Here is a 23,001-nt window from a genome sequence, read left to right as displayed (position 1 = left end):
ACAAGGTAAAGGAAAGTTCTTCAAAATTAAAAAGAAAAATAGAGGGAGTAAAAGACGCGGTCTTGCGCTCTTCACCGGAAGTCGCCTCAGCTGAGCAATTCCCTGGTTTGATGGTTATGTTGCATGTTGGTTCTGTTTGCATTGGGAGGCTTTTAGCCAGCAGTTGATTGGCTATTCTTTGCACTGGAGAACTCATGGATTTTTCCCCATAGAAAACAATGGGGGAACTTTGCTCAGCCACCCACAGAACTGGGCCCCGTTGGTTCTGCAGTCTGGCTGTATTCATTTACATATTTCTGTTGGCAACTCATCAGAAAGGTAGCTTCCTATTTCATGGATGGCAAAGTGCAGTCCTGAAAGATCTGCCGTGGAAAATACAGAAGAATTCTGCTTCTAGGTTGTGAGAAACATTCAAAGCTGCATTCTGGTTCTTTTGTGTTTTACCCTTTTATCCCTCTGTAATTTGACATGAGGTTAGTACTGAAACAAAAAGTTAATACTTTTACTAATTAAGAGGCTCGGTCTGTGTTTCTTGGAAACCACTATGTCTGTGCTCAGCTGGATGAAGGATTGCTTGCTTAATAAATTGCTTAATAAATTTTCAAAGCTTCTGTAATTGCAGAAATGAAAGCTGCCATAATTTTACAGTGCAGTCCTAAGCAGAGTTATACTCTAAACAACGCCAAGACTTTCAATGGTTTGTTAGACCCGAAACGATCTGAGACCCTCATATCTTCAGGACACCTTTGCTGGTATAACCACCCCCCCTGAAAGTTACATTTGTTTACAGATAACTTCCTGGAAATCCTTGGTCCAACACTCATCTGGTTAACCTTGACCAGGGTTAGGGCCTTTTTGGCTGTGACCCCAACCTGGAGGAACTCTTTGTCCAAACAGCCCTGAAGGATCTTGTCTGATGGCCGAGAATACCGATGCTCACAATGTGATACTGGCCCGTGCTCTGAAGCCTGCTCTCCCATCTTTTCCATCATTGTCTCAGTTTACATTGTGTTATTCCTAACTTACCCTGGACTGCTGATGGTGATGTTTTATTTATTGATATCCGAGGGATGAATAGATTTGGATTACGTGTGCCAATATTGTGTTGATTTATTATGCTTGTGTCTCCGTCACTGCTTCCTGAGTTAGCGTTATCTTGAAGTCATTATAGTGTATTGCCATGTGTTTTAAACCTCTCTGCTTCAGTGGGGAGAGGACAGGATAAAAATCAAATCAAGTGAATAAATAATTGACATCAGCCGCCGCCACCCCTTGTGTGGATGAGGTATACTCTCTTTTCCTTCAAAGAAATTCTCACCTCTCTCTCTCTCTGGCCGGGAAATTGCATAATAGCCCAGGGGTGTCTCAATAGGGATCATGCAGGGAACTATCTCATTGTATTAGTGTTGAGTTAGCAAGAGTCTGCAACCTGCGGCTCTGCAGATGTTCATGGACTACAATTCCCATCAGCCCCTGCCAGCACCCTGCATGGGTTTCTGTTGCCCGGAGATCAGCCGTGCTCCAGGAGCTCTCCAGCCCCCGCCTGCAAGTTGGCAAGCCCGGGTGGAAGCGAATGGCTGTGCCCTATTAGGTCCTAAGGGAGCGCCACAAAGGCACGTGGCCGGCGGGGGGGGGGGGGCAACGGAGGGAGGCCAGTCCAGGCGCGCCCCCTCCTCCTCGCAGGGCGCTGCCGGGCTCGAGCGCGCACGCGCGGACGGGGCCAAGCGGAGCCTCCCTGCGCGCTCCGTCACGCGGCTCCCCGCAGCGCGTCTGAAAAGGGGGGGGGGGGGCGGCAGCGCCGGAGCACGTGCCAGCTCGGGAGCCTGACTCACAGGGTCATATGACCGCGGTCACGTGACCAGACGCCGGGGAGGCGGTCCCTTCCCGCTCGGCGGCCGCTGGGCGCCCAGCCGGCCAATCGCCTGGGGGCAGGAAGCGGCGCCGGGCCAATCCTCGCCAGTGGGGCGTGGCCGGCACCTGGGGCTCCGCTACCTGGCGGCTGGGGCTGCGCTGGGATCCTGAGCGCCGCTGCCGAGGTGAGTGGGTGGGTGGGCTGCCCCGGGGGTCCCTCCTAGGGGAGGGGGAGCCGGGTGTGTAGCTGCTGCAGGTAGTCAGTAGGAACGGTCCCCCCCCCCCGGTGGCAGAATGGATCCTCCATGTGCATGAGCAGTCTATCTTAACGGGCAAGCAACAGGACGCAGCTGCTTGGCATAAGCCTCTGGGCATAAGTCCGCTGGGGAGCAAAGGCGAGGCGTTCCTCCCTCCCTCCTTGCGAGTTCAGGCAGGAGGAGGAGCTCGTGCTGGCTGCTGAATCCACTGCTGGGCTTGAGCCCCCTCCTGCCATGTGAAGGGGGGAGTCACGGTCCAGGCAGAAGTTGCCGCTGAGGTCGGTCCAGTGATCAGACCTGCAGAGCTGCCGGGTTCTGGATGAGTCCCCAGGTGGGCTTGGCTGTGTGGAAAGCCCCTGAAACCACCCGTGCTGGTGAGAGAGGGGGGGGGGGGCGAGAGGGCTCTGCTCTCTGCCTTTGGTGGGGGGCTGCCGGGAAGGTCTCTGCGTGCCCCCTTGCCAGCAACCTCAGTGGCCCCGCCTGCCTCTTGTGGCTGCCTGCCAGGGGCTCTCCCCACCCTCTTGGGCTCCTGGACTTCTTTTGCAGCTTCACTTCCTCATGTGCTGAGATTCTTTTGCAGCTTCACTTCCTCATGCGGTGAGACCCAAAGACGTCCTCTCTGCTGCAGCGGCTGGGCCAGCGGCCTCTCTCGTCTGCGTCCCGACTGCCGGTGAGTTCTGTTCTGTCTTTCACTTTCGCTGCTGTGTGCCAGTGCGCGCACTCTTGTGAGCCTCTGAAGCCAGTCTGCTGATGACATTGCTTTCAGTTTTCTGCATGAAAGGCCCTCCACCCCAGGCCCCTCTTCTGGGTGTTTGCACAAAACCTGCAGGCAACTCCCAGCTTCCCTGGAATTTATTTGAAAAGATATTTGGGGGGGGGGGGGGGGGGTGATGTGCCAAACAAGGGAGGGGCATGAAGTGTGCTGGAGGCCAGCAACAGCCAGAGCGGGGGGGTCCCCAATGTTTTTGGGGCCCGTTACATGTTAGGTATTCCAACACAGCATAGTGGGTGTGGCACCAAAATGGCTGCTGCAGTAGGCGGACCCAGCCTCAAAAGCAATTGCTGCCCCTTCAGTTCAGTAACACAATGTGCAGATCTTTGTGCAGCCAATCAAATCTCCAGTCCTCAGTCAGACCCCTGGCGGGAATGAAGCCCCCCTGGCCCCACCCACTTCCTAAAAACACTTGGCCGGCACAAACGCTGTACTGGGGACCTCTTTGCTAGACCCAGGTAGGTCAGCGTGTTCTGTAGGAGTTCCACCATCTTAGCTGCTGTTCTAGACCTCAGCATTGTAACGTGCAGCATATATATGTGGTGAGACTTTTTGGTGTGCAGGGTTATGATGCAGTGTGGGGTTGGCTAATAATTTTTGCTTGTTGGCCTTTTGTGTGAGGAAGAGGGACCCAATCCACAAACATCCTAGCAAAGCGATGGTGAACCTTTTCGAGACCGAGTGCCCAGATTGCAACCCAAAACTCACTTATTTATCGCGAAGTGCCAACACGGCAATTTAACCTGAATACTGAGGTTTTAGTATAGAAAAAACGGTTGGCTCAGAGGTGTGTGTTACTCGAGAGTAAGCTTGGTGGTAGTCGGTGGCTTTGCTTTGAAGCAACCATGCAACTCTTCCAATGGGTGAATCACGACCCTGGGAGGGTTTACTCAGAAGCAAGCCCCATTGCCAGCAACCGAGCTTACTCCCAGGTAAAGGATCTCACTTTAGTTCCTTGCATGAAAATCAGTGGGGTTTAACAGCCCTTAACACGGTTACCTACACTGCTTCCCCCAAACTAGGTCTTAGGTTTAATGCTAATAATTGAGCCCAGCGGCCCAGGCCAGCCTAGATGTGGGGGTGGGGAGGGACTCTGCAAGTGCCCACAGAGAGGGCTCTGGGTGCCATAGGTTCGCCACCACTGTCCTAGCAAGTCCGGCTTCTGTTTCTCCCCACTCTCTTCGCCACCACGTGCCTGCTGATGTGGGAAGAGAGATGCCTCTGTTCCCTGAGGTGGGGGGGGGGGCAGCTTGAGGACAGTGGGGTGAAGGTCAGGTGGCATTCCTTGGGCCCTGAGGGCATTAGCAGGTATTGCTTTCCTGGCCAAGCGCTCTTTGAGGCCTGTTTCCGGCAGCTTTCCTCCCCCTGCCTTGCCTGTTGGGCCTTGTGTGGATTGGATGTCCACTTGGATTTCTTCTTCTTTTTTTGCTCAGGGAAGTCCTGCAGATGTTGCCTTGAGCTTTGTAACTCTTTGCCAGCGGTTTTTTTCCCAGTTCTCCAGCCGCTGTCTGGCTGGGTTCCGGGGAGGGGAAACTGCCCTTCTGAAGCGTCCCTTCAGCAGTGGCGTAGAGGTTAAGAGCAGGTGCACTCTAATTTGGAGGAACCAGGTTTGATTCCCAGCTCTGCTGCTTGAGCTGTGGAGGCTTATCTGAGGAATTCAGATTAGCCTGTGCACTCCCACACACACCAGCTGGGTGACCTTGGGCCAGTCACAGTTCTTTGGAGCTCTCTCAGCCCCACCCACCTCACAGGGTGTTTGTTGTGAGGGGGGAAGGGCAAGGAGATTGTAAGACCCGAGTCTCCTGCAGGAGAGAAAGGGGGGATATAAATCCAAACTCCTCCCCCCCCCCCCCCCCCCCCCCCCCCCCCCCCCCCCCCCCCCCCCCCCCCCCCCCCCCCCCCCCCCCCCCCCCCCCCCCCCCCCCCCCCCCCCCCCCCCCCCCCCCCCCCACCCCCCCTCCCCCCCACCCCCCCCCCCACCCACCCACCCCCCCACCCACCCCCCCCCCCCCCCACCCACCCACCCCCCCCCCCCCCCCCCCCCCCACCCCCCCCCCCCCCCCCCCCCCCCCCCCCCCACCCCCCCCCCCCCCCACCCCCCCCCCCCCCCCCCCCCCCCCCCCCCCACCCCCCCCCCCCCCCACCCCCCCCCCCCCCCACCCCCCCCCCCCCCCACCCCCCCCCCCCCCCACCCCCCCCCCCCCCCACCCCCCCCCCCCCCCACCCCCCCCCCCCCCCACCCCCCCCCCCCCCCACCCCCCCCCCCCCCCACCCCCCCCCCCCCCCACCCCCCCCCCCCCCCACCCCCCCCCCCCCCCACCCCCCCCCCCCCCCACCCCCCCCCCCCCCCACCCCCCCCCCCCCCCACCCCCCCCCCCCCCCACCCCCCCCCCCCCCCACCCCCCCCCCCCCCCACCCCCCCCCCCCCCCACCCCCCCCCCCCCCCACCCCCCCCCCCCCCCACCCCCCCCCCCCCCCACCCCCCCCCCCCCCCACCCCCCCCCCCCCCCACCCCCCCCCCCCCCCACCCCCCCCCCCCCCCACCCCCCCCCCCCCCCACCCCCCCCCCCCCCCACCCCCCCCCCCCCCCACCCCCCCCCCCCCCCACCCCCCCCCCCCCCCACCCCCCCCCCCCCCCACCCCCCCCCCCCCCCACCCCCCCCCCCCCCCACCCCCCCCCCCCCCCACCCCCCCCCCCCCCCACCCCCCCCCCCCCCCACCCCCCCCCCCCCCCACCCCCCCCCCCCCCCACCCCCCCCCCCCCCCACCCCCCCCCCCCCCCACCCCCCCCCCCCCCCACCCCCCCCCCCCCCCACCCCCCCCCCCCCCCACCCCCCCCCCCCCCCACCCCCCCCCCCCCCCACCCCCCCCCCCCCCCACCCCCCCCCCCCCCCACCCCCCCCCCCCCCCACCCCCCCCCCCCCCCACCCCCCCCCCCCCCCACCCCCCCCCCCCCCCACCCCCCCCCCCCCCCACCCCCCCCCCCCCCCACCCCCCCCCCCCCCCACCCCCCCCCCCCCCCACCCCCCCCCCCCCCCACCCCCCCCCCCCCCCACCCCCCCCCCCCCCCACCCCCCCCCCCCCCCACCCCCCCCCCCCCCCACCCCCCCCCCCCCCCACCCCCCCCCCCCCCCACCCCCCCCCCCCCCCACCCCCCCCCCCCCCCACCCCCCCCCCCCCCCACCCCCCCCCCCCCCCACCCCCCCCCCCCCCCACCCCCCCCCCCCCCCACCCCCCCCCCCCCCCACCCCCCCCCCCCCCCACCCCCCCCCCCCCCCACCCCCCCCCCCCCCCACCCCCCCCCCCCCCCACCCCCCCCCCCCCCCACCCCCCCCCCCCCCCACCCCCCCCCCCCCCCACCCCCCCCCCCCCCCACCCCCCCCCCCCCCCACCCCCCCCCCCCCCCACCCCCCCCCCCCCCCACCCCCCCCCCCCCCCACCCCCCCCCCCCCCCACCCCCCCCCCCCCCCACCCCCCCCCCCCCCCACCCCCCCCCCCCCCCACCCCCCCCCCCCCCCACCCCCCCCCCCCCCCACCCCCCCCCCCCCCCACCCCCCCCCCCCCCCACCCCCCCCCCCCCCCACCCCCCCCCCCCCCCACCCCCCCCCCCCCCCACCCCCCCCCCCCCCCACCCCCCCCCCCCCCCACCCCCCCCCCCCCCCACCCCCCCCCCCCCCCACCCCCCCCCCCCCCCACCCCCCCCCCCCCCCACCCCCCCCCCCCCCCACCCCCCCCCCCCCCCACCCCCCCCCCCCCCCACCCCCCCCCCCCCCCACCCCCCCCCCCCCCCACCCCCCCCCCCCCCCACCCCCCCCCCCCCCCACCCCCCCCCCCCCCCACCCCCCCCCCCCCCCACCCCCCCCCCCCCCCACCCCCCCCCCCCCCCACCCCCCCCCCCCCCCACCCCCCCCCCCCCCCACCCCCCCCCCCCCCCACCCCCCCCCCCCCCCACCCCCCCCCCCCCCCACCCCCCCCCCCCCCCACCCCCCCCCCCCCCCACCCCCCCCCCCCCCCACCCCCCCCCCCCCCCACCCCCCCCCCCCCCCACCCCCCCCCCCCCCCACCCCCCCCCCCCCCCACCCCCCCCCCCCCCCACCCCCCCCCCCCCCCACCCCCCCCCCCCCCCACCCCCCCCCCCCCCCACCCCCCCCCCCCCCCACCCCCCCCCCCCCCCACCCCCCCCCCCCCCCACCCCCCCCCCCCCCCACCCCCCCCCCCCCCCACCCCCCCCCCCCCCCACCCCCCCCCCCCCCCACCCCCCCCCCCCCCCACCCCCCCCCCCCCCCACCCCCCCCCCCCCCCACCCCCCCCCCCCCCCACCCCCCCCCCCCCCCACCCCCCCCCCCCCCCACCCCCCCCCCCCCCCACCCCCCCCCCCCCCCACCCCCCCCCCCCCCCACCCCCCCCCCCCCCCACCCCCCCCCCCCCCCACCCCCCCCCCCCCCCACCCCCCCCCCCCCCCACCCCCCCCCCCCCCCACCCCCCCCCCCCCCCACCCCCCCCCCCCCCCACCCCCCCCCCCCCCCACCCCCCCCCCCCCCCACCCCCCCCCCCCCCCACCCCCCCCCCCCCCCACCCCCCCCCCCCCCCACCCCCCCCCCCCCCCACCCCCCCCCCCCCCCACCCCCCCCCCCCCCCACCCCCCCCCCCCCCCACCCCCCCCCCCCCCCACCCCCCCCCCCCCCCACCCCCCCCCCCCCCCACCCCCCCCCCCCCCCACCCCCCCCCCCCCCCACCCCCCCCCCCCCCCACCCCCCCCCCCCCCCACCCCCCCCCCCCCCCACCCCCCCCCCCCCCCACCCCCCCCCCCCCCCACCCCCCCCCCCCCCCACCCCCCCCCCCCCCCACCCCCCCCCCCCCCCACCCCCCCCCCCCCCCACCCCCCCCCCCCCCCACCCCCCCCCCCCCCCACCCCCCCCCCCCCCCACCCCCCCCCCCCCCCACCCCCCCCCCCCCCCACCCCCCCCCCCCCCCACCCCCCCCCCCCCCCACCCCCCCCCCCCCCCACCCCCCCCCCCCCCCACCCCCCCCCCCCCCCACCCCCCCCCCCCCCCACCCCCCCCCCCCCCCACCCCCCCCCCCCCCCACCCCCCCCCCCCCCCACCCCCCCCCCCCCCCACCCCCCCCCCCCCCCACCCCCCCCCCCCCCCACCCCCCCCCCCCCCCACCCCCCCCCCCCCCCACCCCCCCCCCCCCCCACCCCCCCCCCCCCCCACCCCCCCCCCCCCCCACCCCCCCCCCCCCCCACCCCCCCCCCCCCCCACCCCCCCCCCCCCCCACCCCCCCCCCCCCCCACCCCCCCCCCCCCCCACCCCCCCCCCCCCCCACCCCCCCCCCCCCCCACCCCCCCCCCCCCCCACCCCCCCCCCCCCCCACCCCCCCCCCCCCCCACCCCCCCCCCCCCCCACCCCCCCCCCCCCCCACCCCCCCCCCCCCCCACCCCCCCCCCCCCCCACCCCCCCCCCCCCCCACCCCCCCCCCCCCCCACCCCCCCCCCCCCCCACCCCCCCCCCCCCCCACCCCCCCCCCCCCCCACCCCCCCCCCCCCCCACCCCCCCCCCCCCCCACCCCCCCCCCCCCCCACCCCCCCCCCCCCCCACCCCCCCCCCCCCCCACCCCCCCCCCCCCCCACCCCCCCCCCCCCCCACCCCCCCCCCCCCCCACCCCCCCCCCCCCCCACCCCCCCCCCCCCCCACCCCCCCCCCCCCCCACCCCCCCCCCCCCCCACCCCCCCCCCCCCCCACCCCCCCCCCCCCCCACCCCCCCCCCCCCCCACCCCCCCCCCCCCCCACCCCCCCCCCCCCCCACCCCCCCCCCCCCCCACCCCCCCCCCCCCCCACCCCCCCCCCCCCCCACCCCCCCCCCCCCCCACCCCCCCCCCCCCCCACCCCCCCCCCCCCCCACCCCCCCCCCCCCCCACCCCCCCCCCCCCCCACCCCCCCCCCCCCCCACCCCCCCCCCCCCCCACCCCCCCCCCCCCCCACCCCCCCCCCCCCCCACCCCCCCCCCCCCCCACCCCCCCCCCCCCCCACCCCCCCCCCCCCCCACCCCCCCCCCCCCCCACCCCCCCCCCCCCCCACCCCCCCCCCCCCCCACCCCCCCCCCCCCCCACCCCCCCCCCCCCCCACCCCCCCCCCCCCCCACCCCCCCCCCCCCCCACCCCCCCCCCCCCCCACCCCCCCCCCCCCCCACCCCCCCCCCCCCCCACCCCCCCCCCCCCCCACCCCCCCCCCCCCCCACCCCCCCCCCCCCCCACCCCCCCCCCCCCCCACCCCCCCCCCCCCCCACCCCCCCCCCCCCCCACCCCCCCCCCCCCCCACCCCCCCCCCCCCCCACCCCCCCCCCCCCCCACCCCCCCCCCCCCCCACCCCCCCCCCCCCCCACCCCCCCCCCCCCCCACCCCCCCCCCCCCCCACCCCCCCCCCCCCCCACCCCCCCCCCCCCCCACCCCCCCCCCCCCCCACCCCCCCCCCCCCCCACCCCCCCCCCCCCCCACCCCCCCCCCCCCCCACCCCCCCCCCCCCCCACCCCCCCCCCCCCCCACCCCCCCCCCCCCCCACCCCCCCCCCCCCCCACCCCCCCCCCCCCCCACCCCCCCCCCCCCCCACCCCCCCCCCCCCCCACCCCCCCCCCCCCCCACCCCCCCCCCCCCCCACCCCCCCCCCCCCCCACCCCCCCCCCCCCCCACCCCCCCCCCCCCCCACCCCCCCCCCCCCCCACCCCCCCCCCCCCCCACCCCCCCCCCCCCCCACCCCCCCCCCCCCCCACCCCCCCCCCCCCCCACCCCCCCCCCCCCCCACCCCCCCCCCCCCCCACCCCCCCCCCCCCCCACCCCCCCCCCCCCCCACCCCCCCCCCCCCCCACCCCCCCCCCCCCCCACCCCCCCCCCCCCCCACCCCCCCCCCCCCCCACCCCCCCCCCCCCCCACCCCCCCCCCCCCCCACCCCCCCCCCCCCCCACCCCCCCCCCCCCCCACCCCCCCCCCCCCCCACCCCCCCCCCCCCCCACCCCCCCCCCCCCCCACCCCCCCCCCCCCCCACCCCCCCCCCCCCCCACCCCCCCCCCCCCCCACCCCCCCCCCCCCCCACCCCCCCCCCCCCCCACCCCCCCCCCCCCCCACCCCCCCCCCCCCCCACCCCCCCCCCCCCCCACCCCCCCCCCCCCCCACCCCCCCCCCCCCCCACCCCCCCCCCCCCCCACCCCCCCCCCCCCCCACCCCCCCCCCCCCCCACCCCCCCCCCCCCCCACCCCCCCCCCCCCCCACCCCCCCCCCCCCCCACCCCCCCCCCCCCCCACCCCCCCCCCCCCCCACCCCCCCCCCCCCCCACCCCCCCCCCCCCCCACCCCCCCCCCCCCCCACCCCCCCCCCCCCCCACCCCCCCCCCCCCCCACCCCCCCCCCCCCCCACCCCCCCCCCCCCCCACCCCCCCCCCCCCCCACCCCCCCCCCCCCCCACCCCCCCCCCCCCCCACCCCCCCCCCCCCCCACCCCCCCCCCCCCCCACCCCCCCCCCCCCCCACCCCCCCCCCCCCCCACCCCCCCCCCCCCCCACCCCCCCCCCCCCCCACCCCCCCCCCCCCCCACCCCCCCCCCCCCCCACCCCCCCCCCCCCCCACCCCCCCCCCCCCCCACCCCCCCCCCCCCCCACCCCCCCCCCCCCCCACCCCCCCCCCCCCCCACCCCCCCCCCCCCCCACCCCCCCCCCCCCCCACCCCCCCCCCCCCCCACCCCCCCCCCCCCCCACCCCCCCCCCCCCCCACCCCCCCCCCCCCCCACCCCCCCCCCCCCCCACCCCCCCCCCCCCCCACCCCCCCCCCCCCCCACCCCCCCCCCCCCCCACCCCCCCCCCCCCCCACCCCCCCCCCCCCCCACCCCCCCCCCCCCCCACCCCCCCCCCCCCCCACCCCCCCCCCCCCCCACCCCCCCCCCCCCCCACCCCCCCCCCCCCCCACCCCCCCCCCCCCCCACCCCCCCCCCCCCCCACCCCCCCCCCCCCCCACCCCCCCCCCCCCCCACCCCCCCCCCCCCCCACCCCCCCCCCCCCCCACCCCCCCCCCCCCCCACCCCCCCCCCCCCCCACCCCCCCCCCCCCCCACCCCCCCCCCCCCCCACCCCCCCCCCCCCCCACCCCCCCCCCCCCCCACCCCCCCCCCCCCCCACCCCCCCCCCCCCCCACCCCCCCCCCCCCCCACCCCCCCCCCCCCCCACCCCCCCCCCCCCCCACCCCCCCCCCCCCCCACCCCCCCCCCCCCCCACCCCCCCCCCCCCCCACCCCCCCCCCCCCCCACCCCCCCCCCCCCCCACCCCCCCCCCCCCCCACCCCCCCCCCCCCCCACCCCCCCCCCCCCCCACCCCCCCCCCCCCCCACCCCCCCCCCCCCCCACCCCCCCCCCCCCCCACCCCCCCCCCCCCCCACCCCCCCCCCCCCCCACCCCCCCCCCCCCCCACCCCCCCCCCCCCCCACCCCCCCCCCCCCCCACCCCCCCCCCCCCCCACCCCCCCCCCCCCCCACCCCCCCCCCCCCCCACCCCCCCCCCCCCCCACCCCCCCCCCCCCCCACCCCCCCCCCCCCCCACCCCCCCCCCCCCCCACCCCCCCCCCCCCCCACCCCCCCCCCCCCCCACCCCCCCCCCCCCCCACCCCCCCCCCCCCCCACCCCCCCCCCCCCCCACCCCCCCCCCCCCCCACCCCCCCCCCCCCCCACCCCCCCCCCCCCCCACCCCCCCCCCCCCCCACCCCCCCCCCCCCCCACCCCCCCCCCCCCCCACCCCCCCCCCCCCCCACCCCCCCCCCCCCCCACCCCCCCCCCCCCCCACCCCCCCCCCCCCCCACCCCCCCCCCCCCCCACCCCCCCCCCCCCCCACCCCCCCCCCCCCCCACCCCCCCCCCCCCCCACCCCCCCCCCCCCCCACCCCCCCCCCCCCCCACCCCCCCCCCCCCCCACCCCCCCCCCCCCCCACCCCCCCCCCCCCCCACCCCCCCCCCCCCCCACCCCCCCCCCCCCCCACCCCCCCCCCCCCCCACCCCCCCCCCCCCCCACCCCCCCCCCCCCCCACCCCCCCCCCCCCCCACCCCCCCCCCCCCCCACCCCCCCCCCCCCCCACCCCCCCCCCCCCCCACCCCCCCCCCCCCCCACCCCCCCCCCCCCCCACCCCCCCCCCCCCCCACCCCCCCCCCCCCCCACCCCCCCCCCCCCCCACCCCCCCCCCCCCCCACCCCCCCCCCCCCCCACCCCCCCCCCCCCCCACCCCCCCCCCCCCCCACCCCCCCCCCCCCCCACCCCCCCCCCCCCCCACCCCCCCCCCCCCCCACCCCCCCCCCCCCCCACCCCCCCCCCCCCCCACCCCCCCCCCCCCCCACCCCCCCCCCCCCCCACCCCCCCCCCCCCCCACCCCCCCCCCCCCCCACCCCCCCCCCCCCCCACCCCCCCCCCCCCCCACCCCCCCCCCCCCCCACCCCCCCCCCCCCCCACCCCCCCCCCCCCCCACCCCCCCCCCCCCCCACCCCCCCCCCCCCCCACCCCCCCCCCCCCCCACCCCCCCCCCCCCCCACCCCCCCCCCCCCCCACCCCCCCCCCCCCCCACCCCCCCCCCCCCCCACCCCCCCCCCCCCCCACCCCCCCCCCCCCCCACCCCCCCCCCCCCCCACCCCCCCCCCCCCCCACCCCCCCCCCCCCCCACCCCCCCCCCCCCCCACCCCCCCCCCCCCCCACCCCCCCCCCCCCCCACCCCCCCCCCCCCCCACCCCCCCCCCCCCCCACCCCCCCCCCCCCCCACCCCCCCCCCCCCCCACCCCCCCCCCCCCCCACCCCCCCCCCCCCCCACCCCCCCCCCCCCCCACCCCCCCCCCCCCCCACCCCCCCCCCCCCCCACCCCCCCCCCCCCCCACCCCCCCCCCCCCCCACCCCCCCCCCCCCCCACCCCCCCCCCCCCCCACCCCCCCCCCCCCCCACCCCCCCCCCCCCCCACCCCCCCCCCCCCCCACCCCCCCCCCCCCCCACCCCCCCCCCCCCCCACCCCCCCCCCCCCCCACCCCCCCCCCCCCCCACCCCCCCCCCCCCCCACCCCCCCCCCCCCCCACCCCCCCCCCCCCCCACCCCCCCCCCCCCCCACCCCCCCCCCCCCCCACCCCCCCCCCCCCCCACCCCCCCCCCCCCCCACCCCCCCCCCCCCCCACCCCCCCCCCCCCCCACCCCCCCCCCCCCCCACCCCCCCCCCCCCCCACCCCCCCCCCCCCCCACCCCCCCCCCCCCCCACCCCCCCCCCCCCCCACCCCCCCCCCCCCCCACCCCCCCCCCCCCCCACCCCCCCCCCCCCCCACCCCCCCCCCCCCCCACCCCCCCCCCCCCCCACCCCCCCCCCCCCCCACCCCCCCCCCCCCCCACCCCCCCCCCCCCCCACCCCCCCCCCCCCCCACCCCCCCCCCCCCCCACCCCCCCCCCCCCCCACCCCCCCCCCCCCCCACCCCCCCCCCCCCCCACCCCCCCCCCCCCCCACCCCCCCCCCCCCCCACCCCCCCCCCCCCCCACCCCCCCCCCCCCCCACCCCCCCCCCCCCCCACCCCCCCCCCCCCCCACCCCCCCCCCCCCCCACCCCCCCCCCCCCCCACCCCCCCCCCCCCCCACCCCCCCCCCCCCCCACCCCCCCCCCCCCCCACCCCCCCCCCCCCCCACCCCCCCCCCCCCCCACCCCCCCCCCCCCCCACCCCCCCCCCCCCCCACCCCCCCCCCCCCCCACCCCCCCCCCCCCCCACCCCCCCCCCCCCCCACCCCCCCCCCCCCCCACCCCCCCCCCCCCCCACCCCCCCCCCCCCCCACCCCCCCCCCCCCCCACCCCCCCCCCCCCCCACCCCCCCCCCCCCCCACCCCCCCCCCCCCCCACCCCCCCCCCCCCCCACCCCCCCCCCCCCCCACCCCCCCCCCCCCCCACCCCCCCCCCCCCCCACCCCCCCCCCCCCCCACCCCCCCCCCCCCCCACCCCCCCCCCCCCCCACCCCCCCCCCCCCCCACCCCCCCCCCCCCCCACCCCCCCCCCCCCCCACCCCCCCCCCCCCCCACCCCCCCCCCCCCCCACCCCCCCCCCCCCCCACCCCCCCCCCCCCCCACCCCCCCCCCCCCCCACCCCCCCCCCCCCCCACCCCCCCCCCCCCCCACCCCCCCCCCCCCCCACCCCCCCCCCCCCCCACCCCCCCCCCCCCCCACCCCCCCCCCCCCCCACCCCCCCCCCCCCCCACCCCCCCCCCCCCCCACCCCCCCCCCCCCCCACCCCCCCCCCCCCCCACCCCCCCCCCCCCCCACCCCCCCCCCCCCCCACCCCCCCCCCCCCCCACCCCCCCCCCCCCCCACCCCCCCCCCCCCCCACCCCCCCCCCCCCCCACCCCCCCCCCCCCCCACCCCCCCCCCCCCCCACCCCCCCCCCCCCCCACCCCCCCCCCCCCCCACCCCCCCCCCCCCCCACCCCCCCCCCCCCCCACCCCCCCCCCCCCCCACCCCCCCCCCCCCCCACCCCCCCCCCCCCCCACCCCCCCCCCCCCCCACCCCCCCCCCCCCCCACCCCCCCCCCCCCCCACCCCCCCCCCCCCCCACCCCCCCCCCCCCCCACCCCCCCCCCCCCCCACCCCCCCCCCCCCCCACCCCCCCCCCCCCCCACCCCCCCCCCCCCCCACCCCCCCCCCCCCCCACCCCCCCCCCCCCCCACCCCCCCCCCCCCCCACCCCCCCCCCCCCCCACCCCCCCCCCCCCCCACCCCCCCCCCCCCCCACCCCCCCCCCCCCCCACCCCCCCCCCCCCCCACCCCCCCCCCCCCCCACCCCCCCCCCCCCCCACCCCCCCCCCCCCCCACCAGGCTCTCCAGATGTTCAGGAACTACAATTCCCATCAGCCCCTACCAGCATGGCCAATTGGCCATGCTGACAGAGGCTGATGGGAATTGTAGTTCCTGAACATCTGGAGAGCCACAGGTTCCCTACCCCTGGCCTAGTTCTATTGGGACATGCAACTGTTGACTCAGATTCTCCGGCCTTTCCTAGGATCCTGACAGCGAGTTTCTCTTGTGCTGTGGCTGCTGAGTGTGGAAGAGGGGCTGGCAGAGCTCTTACTAAGGAGTAAGCACTTTAAAGAGTAAGCGCTTACTCATGAGTAAGCCCCGCTTACCTGTGAGTCGGGCTCTAACCCCTCTTCCTGGCCCAGCAGCTGCAGCGCGAGAGAAAATCGCACCGGCAACTGCTGGGTCGGGAAGAGGGGCTGGAGCCTGACTCGTGAGTAAGCAGGGCTCCAAGCAGGGGGGCGCCTGGAGGGGGTTTTGCCTCTGGGCACCACATGGCCCCCACATAACCCCATATATGGATCCCCTTGGGGATGGGGCGGTATAGAAATCGAAATAATAAATAAATAAATAAATAAATAAATAAATAAATAAATAAATAAATAAATAAATAAATAAATATAAGCTATGTAAGATAGAAATAGGTGGATAATATTGTAGGGTTTTTTTTTCTTTTTCTTTCCTTGTTTATTATGGAAGACTAAAACTGGTCATGTTTGTTACTTTCTATGTTACTCTTCTACTATAGGAAAATAACATTTATTAATTCAAAAAGAAAAAAAATAACCTCTGCCCACCCTTGGCCCTGCCTCGGATACCCCCCATTCCTGCTCTCTCCTCTTCCTCCTAGGCTGTGTGCTGCGTTGACCACCTCCACTGCTGTCCTCAGGGGACCACGTGCGACTTGGCCCACTCGAAGTGCACCCTGACCCCCCGGTGGTCGTGGCCGGTCACCCGCTTCCTTACAGACCTCCAAAAAGGTGTGGATGTCTTAATGCTCTGCAAAAGGGTGGGGGGAGTGGAATATTCTCGGAAGGAAGAGGGAAAAAAATCACAGCTGTACATTTGTGCATCAAGTGCAGTGGGAATAGTGGAAACGAGTCAGTTTGGAGAGTGGGGGGCTGACAGTCCCAGGGGTGCTGGGTCATGTTGCCCAGCGCCCAGTAGAGGAACGGGTGCTTTTGGCACCGCTGAGAGCTGACACTGGCGTTTTGTTTAGAGCAGGGGTCTTCAAACTATGGCCCTCCAGATGTTCATGGACTACAATTCCCACCAGCCCCTGCCAGCATGGCCAAGTGGCAGGGCTGATGGGAATTGTAGGTCATGAACATCTGGGGGGCCATAGTTTGAAGACTCTTGGTTTAGAGCTTCTGTGATTTAGGTTAAGTGCAGAGAAATGCCGAATGGGCATTGGATGCATGAGGACACAAGCGTTCTTTTTTTGTCTGGGAGCTTGGGGTAGTCCTGCGGCCCTCCTTGGTCCCCAGCTGGCAGGGGCTGCCCTTTTTCCTTGCCCTTGAGCGTGTCAGCTTCACAACAAATCTGGAAGGGTACCTCTTGCGAAATGGCTTTGCGCAATTTTGTACACCTATTTCAGTGTTTCCCAACCTTTTCGACATCGTGGTACCCTTGACCTCGCTCTTCATATCTCAGGGTACCCCTGAGGTTCATTTGATTTTTTTTTTGCATTTTTAGGGTTTTTTTTTCCGTTTTTGGCCTGTAGGTGGGGGGAGTGGCAAGCAGGGGGAGGGGAGGGAAAGCAGCGTTGACAGCTGCGGTGTTTGTTTGCCTAAATTCGACATGGATTGGGGGGATTTAAAGGGAGAGCTCCGTTTAAATCTACCCCCCCCCCCAATCCACACCGAATTGAGGCAAATAAAACAATGCTGTTTTTCAGTGTTGTTTAAAGGGAGCCCATGAAGCTTCCAACCCCCCCCCCTTCAAAATCCATTTGATTCCTGGGGGGGGGGGGGGGGCAGGCGGTAGCATTGTCATGGTACCCCTGGGACGTGCTCATGGTATCCCAGGGTACCACGGAACCCTGGTTGAGAATCACTGATCTATTTATTGCCTAGTGGCCACGCCTCCGATTTTGTGGATGCTTCTTAGCGCACAGGGGATCCACTGCATTTTTGAGCTTTTGCGCTCAAAGGATGGCAAGTTCGACTGCTGCCAATCCCCTTGACTGCTCCTCAGAAAGCAGGAACACAGAGGTGTGACGTGGATACAAAGATCGGACTTTGGACATTCAAAATGCAAGGAAGTTCAATAAAATAAGAGGACACTCAGTCTATACAAACATCATGTTGAGCATGAATGTAAAATAAAGGGGAAAATCCACAATCCTCTAACCCTTAAACTCTTTACTTATCCTAAATGGATTTAAAATTAGGACAGGCTGGTAGCGGCGTAGGAGGTTAAGAGCTCGTGTATCTAATCTGGAGGAACCGGGTTCGATTCCCAGCTCTGCCGCTTGAGTTGTGGAGGCTTATCTGGGGAATTCAGATTAGCTTGTACACTCCCACACACGCCAGCTGGGTGACCTTGGGCTAGTCACAGCTTCTCGGAGCTCTCTCAGCCCCACCTACTTCACAGGGTGTTTGTTGTGAGGGGGGAAGGGCAAGGAGATTGTCAGCCCCTTTGAGTCTCCTGCAGGAGAGAAAGGGGGGATATAAATCCAAACTCTTCTTCTAATTCCTGAAGCTGCAGCATTTTAAAACGCCTCCCGTTATTTTAGTTCTCTGCCCAGGAGCTCTCCCCGTTGTCCCTTAACACACGATTAATATGAAGCTCCTAAGTGAAAATTTAGTCCTTCGTGGCTTGTTCCCATTTGAGGAAGATGAACCAATAAGAGAGCATCTTTCTCATGTCCTCATAATGTACAGTCTTCTCTTGAGAGTTCGTGCCCCTCTGGGATCAGTTCTGATCTTTTTGGCCATAAGGAAAAGGTCTTTTAGCCCCTTGGCTTTCCCAATCATGTTCTTCAGGTGTGACCATCTAGCACACAGATGTCAAACTTGCGGCCCTCCAGATGTTATGGACTACAGTTCCCACCATCCCCTGCCAGCATCACGCTGGCAGGGGATGATGGGAACTGTAGTCCATAACATCTGGAGGGCCGCAAGTTTGACACCTATGAGCTAGCAGAAATGGCTGGATGGTTGAAATTGCTGGAAGCTGCCCAGTTCCATATCTGCCCACCAGAGTCGTTTGCATCTGTAATCAGGTGTTTTCTACTGGGGATTTGATGACTTATCTCCTCCTCCATCCCAATACCTGCCTTTCTTTGTCAGCGTCAAACTTGTAACCAAGCTCCAGTGCATAGACAGAGTGAATACTTTAATGACTGCGATATAAACAATGATCTCTAAAATGGAGTGCATTTTCTCCACAGGATGTAAAATGCATTTTCCTGCAACACCAAAAATTCTTCCAGAGTTTAAGGTTGTAAAAATGTGCTGGGAAACATTTCGAACGATGCCTCTGAGCCGTCCGTTTCCAGGGTTAGCAGCAGCAGAGGAGTTGGTTTTTATACCCGCTTTTTCTCTACCATAAGAAGTCTCAAAGCGGCTGACGCTCGCATCCCCTCCTCTCCCCTGCTCCCACCAATGGTGAGGTCGGTGGGGCTCAGAGAGTTTTAAGAGAACTGGGATCAGCCCAAGGTCACCAGCAGGCTTCAAGTGGGAAACTGGGGAAATAAACTCGGTTCTCCACTGCTCGTGTAATGGAGAGGGAAATTGAATCAAGTTCTCCTGATCAGAGGCCTGCTGGTCCACCGTGTTCCTTACCCCTCCTCCCTGCGGAAACAAGAAGAATTACGCACCAAATTCTGCAGTCCCTGTTATTATTAGGAAAGAAAATGCCGTTGTCAGTGTTGGCGAGCGTGTGTAGGAGAAGCGGGAAATGCTAAATACCTCCTGAAGCTCTTCGGAGGAATGAAGGGCAGGATAAATGTAATAATATTCTGGTGAAGTTTACAAAATGTATTCAGCCTGCGGGAGCAGCAGTGGCGTAGTGGTTAAGAGCAGGTGCATTCTAATCTGGAGGAGCCGGGTTTGATTCCCACTCTGCCGCCTGAGCTGTGGAGGCTTGTCTGGGGAATTCAGATTAGCCTGTACACTCCCGCACACGCCAGCTGGGTGACCTTGGGCTAGTCACAGCTTCTCGGAGCTCTCTCAGCCCCACCTACCTCACAGGGTGTTTGTTGTGAGGGGGGGAAGGGCAAGGAGATTGTCAGCCCCTTTGAGTCTCCTGCAGGAGAGAAAGGGGGGATATAAATCCAAACTCTTCTTCTTTAGTTGGGGCAGAATTTGGCCAGTGTTGAGATGCACAACAGCTCTGATTAAGATCACTTGTGCACTGGGGTCACTTGTAGCTTCCCAAGTTGCTCCCCCCCCCTCCCGAAATCTAGACCAATCCTGGATAGGCAGCGAGGCATTTATTTCCCCTTTTGACAGCCTCCTTACATGCCTCAGTGGTGCTGAACTGGGAGCCTGCTTCTGTGGATTGGGAGGGCGGGAATGAGGGGAGGGGGACGGCTCCTCCTGTCTTGATGTCGTCCCTTTCTCACTGCAGCTCCCGAGGTACAGTGTGATGCGCTTCACAAATGCCCCACCGGCCACACCTGCTGCCGGAAGTCGTCCAGCGACTGGGGGTGCTGCCCCCTGGAGGAGGTGAGAAGACTTTCCCCTCCCTTTCCTCCCCTTCCTTGCATGCCACCCCTGCCTCCCTTCCCCTCCCTCCCCTTGCATGCCACCCCTCCTGCCCCTCCCTCCGTTAGGGTGGGTGGGCCATGTCTAGACGCTGGGGCCCCTCCCCTCCCTTGCATGCCACCCCTCCTTCCCCTCCCCCACCCGCAGCTAGGGTGGGTGGGCCATGTCCAGATGGTGGGGCCCCTCCCCCTCCTCCCTTGCATGCCACTGGCTAGAATGGAAATGCCAGCGGCTGTCACGTGATCAGCGAGGGCTTTGCTTGCTCAGCGCGTACGAAGTCCAGAGCTCTGTCTGTGGCCCAGGGTGGGGAAGACTTTGGCCTGGGAGTTTGGGCAGCGGTTTAAAGGGTCTGCCCGGGCACGAGGCCTTTTCCTGTGGGCCGTCCAAGCCTGCAGTTCCAGGGGGTTTCTAACAGTTGTTTCCCTCCCCCTCTCTAGGCAGTGTGCTGCTCAGATCACATCCACTGCTGCCCAAAGGGTTTCACCTGTGATCTGGCAGAGGGGACCTGTCTGAAGGGCACGGACAGCATTCCCTGGCTGGCAAAATCCTCTGCGAGCATCACCGCTGTCGTAGCAGCCTCTGCGGGCTCGGTGGTGCCGTGCGATCCCCACACTGCCTGCCCAGATGGGCAGACCTGTTGTCGCCTGCCGACGGGGGCCTGGGGCTGCTGCCCACTGCCACAGGTGAGTGGGGAGGACCCCCCTCCCCCGCCAATTTGTGGTGGGTCTCTCTTTGGGAATTGAGGGTTTGGATCTGGGAGGGAGGTGGGCTCAAATCCAAGACGAGCTGCTCTGGAGACGCCCCGAGAGACTTTGCTGTTGGTCTCAGTTTCCCGTTGACAGAATGGGGTGATCGGCCGTCACTCCATCAATAGGTCCTCCGCTCTTGCCTTTCTGTGTAATTACGGCAGATCCCGTATCTGCTTCTGCCTTCTCCAGCATTGTCCTAAAGCCCCGTGTCAAGGGAAAGTGGGGGCCATGGGTTTTTTTGTCAAGGGTGGGTGGGGTGCCCCCCCCCCAAGGAGCTCTCCAGCTTCCACCCCACCCCCCCTCCTCTTTCTGCTTCCAACATCTCCAGAGCAGTCAAGGCCCTTCTCAGGTGCCACTACCCTAGTCGCGGGGTGGTGGTGGTGGTGGTGGTTCTCCTTCCACTTGGAGCACCCCCTCCAATACCACTGGGGGGTGCTGCCAGGTGTAAATCCAGGCTCTGCAAGTATTGATTGATTGATTGATTATATTTCTATACTGCCCTCCCCCGAAGGGCTCAGGGTGGTGAACAAAAACAGAAATAGAGCACATAGATCAAAGCTAAAATCCATTAATATTACTTAATATTTGGCTCTATATAAAATAACCCCATCCCATTAAAATGCAGCAGACTAAAATCAACATAATCAACATAAACATTAGTAGGACGCCATCGGTACATTTGATACTAGGATGCTGCATTTTAACGGGGTTGATTTTAACATATAGAGCCATATTTAAGGATTATTTAAACCTTGATATGGATTTTATTTGTGCTCTATCTGTTTCGTTCACCGCCCTGAGCCCTCCGGGGAGGGTGGTTTATTGTTGTTGTTGTTGTTGTTGATGATGATGATGATGATGATAATAATAATAATAGATGACACCTACTATCAAGTCCCTTAAACAAAAGAGGGAAGGGGGATGGCAGGATCCACTGTTGTTCTAAGGGGGGGGGCATCAGCAGCCAGCCTCCCCAAAGGCCCGGTGGAACAGCTCGGTCTTGCAGGCCCTGCGGAACCCAGGCCACATGATGCAAGCAAAACCAGGCAGTAATCAAACCAGTAGAGAAAAACAGGCAGGAGATTTCACAACAAGTTGCACAGAACCGGCAATCGAGGAATCAATGAAGGTCTCAACGTTTCCGTCAGAACTTGGCCTTCTGAGGGCAATCTCACCCTGCTTAAGCGTGACAAGCAGGTCAAGGTAAAACCAGAAGAGCTGAAGTGTGAATCCACACATCTCAGGGTATCACCAGGACCCTCCCTGCTCAGATACTAAGTCCATAGCCCTCACTGGTCTAAGATCAAGAAGTCAACCCTGCAAGGTAGGATGCTGAGAAGAGCTAGACAAAGTGCAGAGAAGGGCAACGAGGATGATTGAGGGACTGGAGCACCTTCCTTATGAGGAGAGGCTGCAGCGTTTGGGACTCTTTAGTTTGGAGAGGAGATGTCTGAGGGGGGATATGATTGAAGTCTATAAAATGATGCATGGGGTAGAAAATGTGGACAGAGAGAAATTTTTCTCTCTTTCTCACAATACTAGATTCAGGGGGCATTCATTGAAAATGCTGGGGGGAAGAATTAGGACTAATAAAAGGAAACACTTCTTCACGCAACGTGTGATTGGTGTTTGGAATATGCTGCCACAGGAGGTGGTGATGGCCACTCACCTGGATAGCTTTAAAAGGGGCTTGGACAGATTTATGGAGGAGAAGTCGATTTATGGCTACCAATCTTGATCCCCTTTGATTGCAAATGCCTTAACAGACCAGGTGATCGGGAGCAATAGCCGCAGAAGGCCACTGCTTTCACATCCTGCCTGTGAGCTCCCCAAGGCACCTGGTAGGCCACTGCGAGTAGCAGAATGCTGGACTAGATGGACTCTGGTCTGATCCAGCTGGCTTGTTCTTATGTTCTTATGATACTAAGCCCATAGCCCTCACTGGTCTAAGATCAAGAAGTCAACCCTGCAAGGTAGGATGCTTACAAGGGGAGTTCTAGAAAACCACTATTCTGTAGCTGCAGCCAATTTGGGCTACAGGACTGGATTCAGATTGAAGTCCCAAAACCCAAGAACTCCACAAAATATAGTTAAAGCTATTAAAAGATTGTGTGGGAATGTACAAAAAGAGAGCAGCGAACAGTAAGGATGAAATGATGAAAGCTAAACATATAAGCATTGGTTCTAAATCCAGAACTTACCTGGCTAGACTACATCTAATGCCGTTTCAAAGTTGACACCCAAACCAGTTCTCCAGACAACTTGGCCCATCCGGAATCAAGAGGTGTCCCGAAGTCAGATGCGGTCCGAAAAACGAAAATTAGACTGAAGGATCTACAAGTCGTGTTGGCCTGATTCTGGCTGAGCAATCAAACGTATGGCCCATCAGTTGTGTTGCTAATCAGATGACTCAACCAATCAGGTGGATGCCCCAGGGAAACGGAATATTCTGCCACTGTATAGGATCCAATTAAGCAAGCACCTTCCCCCAGCCCATAAGTCTTTGTACAAACAAGGTGGAAAGAGTTCTGGATTCCTGGGCCTTGAAATGGTTCGGCCTACTGGTCTGTCTGGCACCCGTGACAACCTGCCGCCTCTTGTCCTTTGGCGCTGCCGTTCCTTTAGTCCTCAGAGAGAGAATTGATTCCGTGGCTTTTACTTAGACCTCAGCATGAACCTTTTGTTTAAATTAACAGGAGGCTGCAAAAGGGGACCAGTCTTTTGACAGGACTCTCCCCTGCTGATAGCAGCCGCTGGGCCACGCAGCTCTGGGGAAAATTATTATTATTATTATTATTATTATTATTATTATTATTATTATTATTATTATTATTATTA

General features: G+C 69.9%; 1 protein-coding gene across 1 annotated transcript in view; it reads left to right on the top strand.

Annotated features, from left to right (window-relative positions):
- The first annotated feature begins 468 nt into the window (after positions 1-468).
- Positions 469-23,001, top strand: part of GRN (granulin precursor) — a 35,336-nt gene continuing 12,803 nt past the window's right edge. Inside the window, exons 1-5 of the mRNA XM_048517570.1 lie at positions 469-473; positions 1,442-1,445; positions 15,553-15,682; positions 19,278-19,375; positions 19,852-20,097. Coding sequence (XP_048373527.1) covers positions 469-473; positions 1,442-1,445; positions 15,553-15,682; positions 19,278-19,375; positions 19,852-20,097 — 483 coding nt within the window. The remainder of the gene's footprint in view (positions 474-1,441; positions 1,446-15,552; positions 15,683-19,277; positions 19,376-19,851; positions 20,098-23,001) is intronic.

This window comes from Sphaerodactylus townsendi, linkage group LG15 (genome assembly GCF_021028975.2).
Source record: "Sphaerodactylus townsendi isolate TG3544 linkage group LG15, MPM_Stown_v2.3, whole genome shotgun sequence".
Lineage (NCBI taxonomy): Eukaryota > Metazoa > Chordata > Lepidosauria > Squamata > Sphaerodactylidae > Sphaerodactylus > Sphaerodactylus townsendi.
Note: the sequence above shows the minus strand (reverse complement) of the source record. Positions and strands in the feature narration are given on the sequence as shown.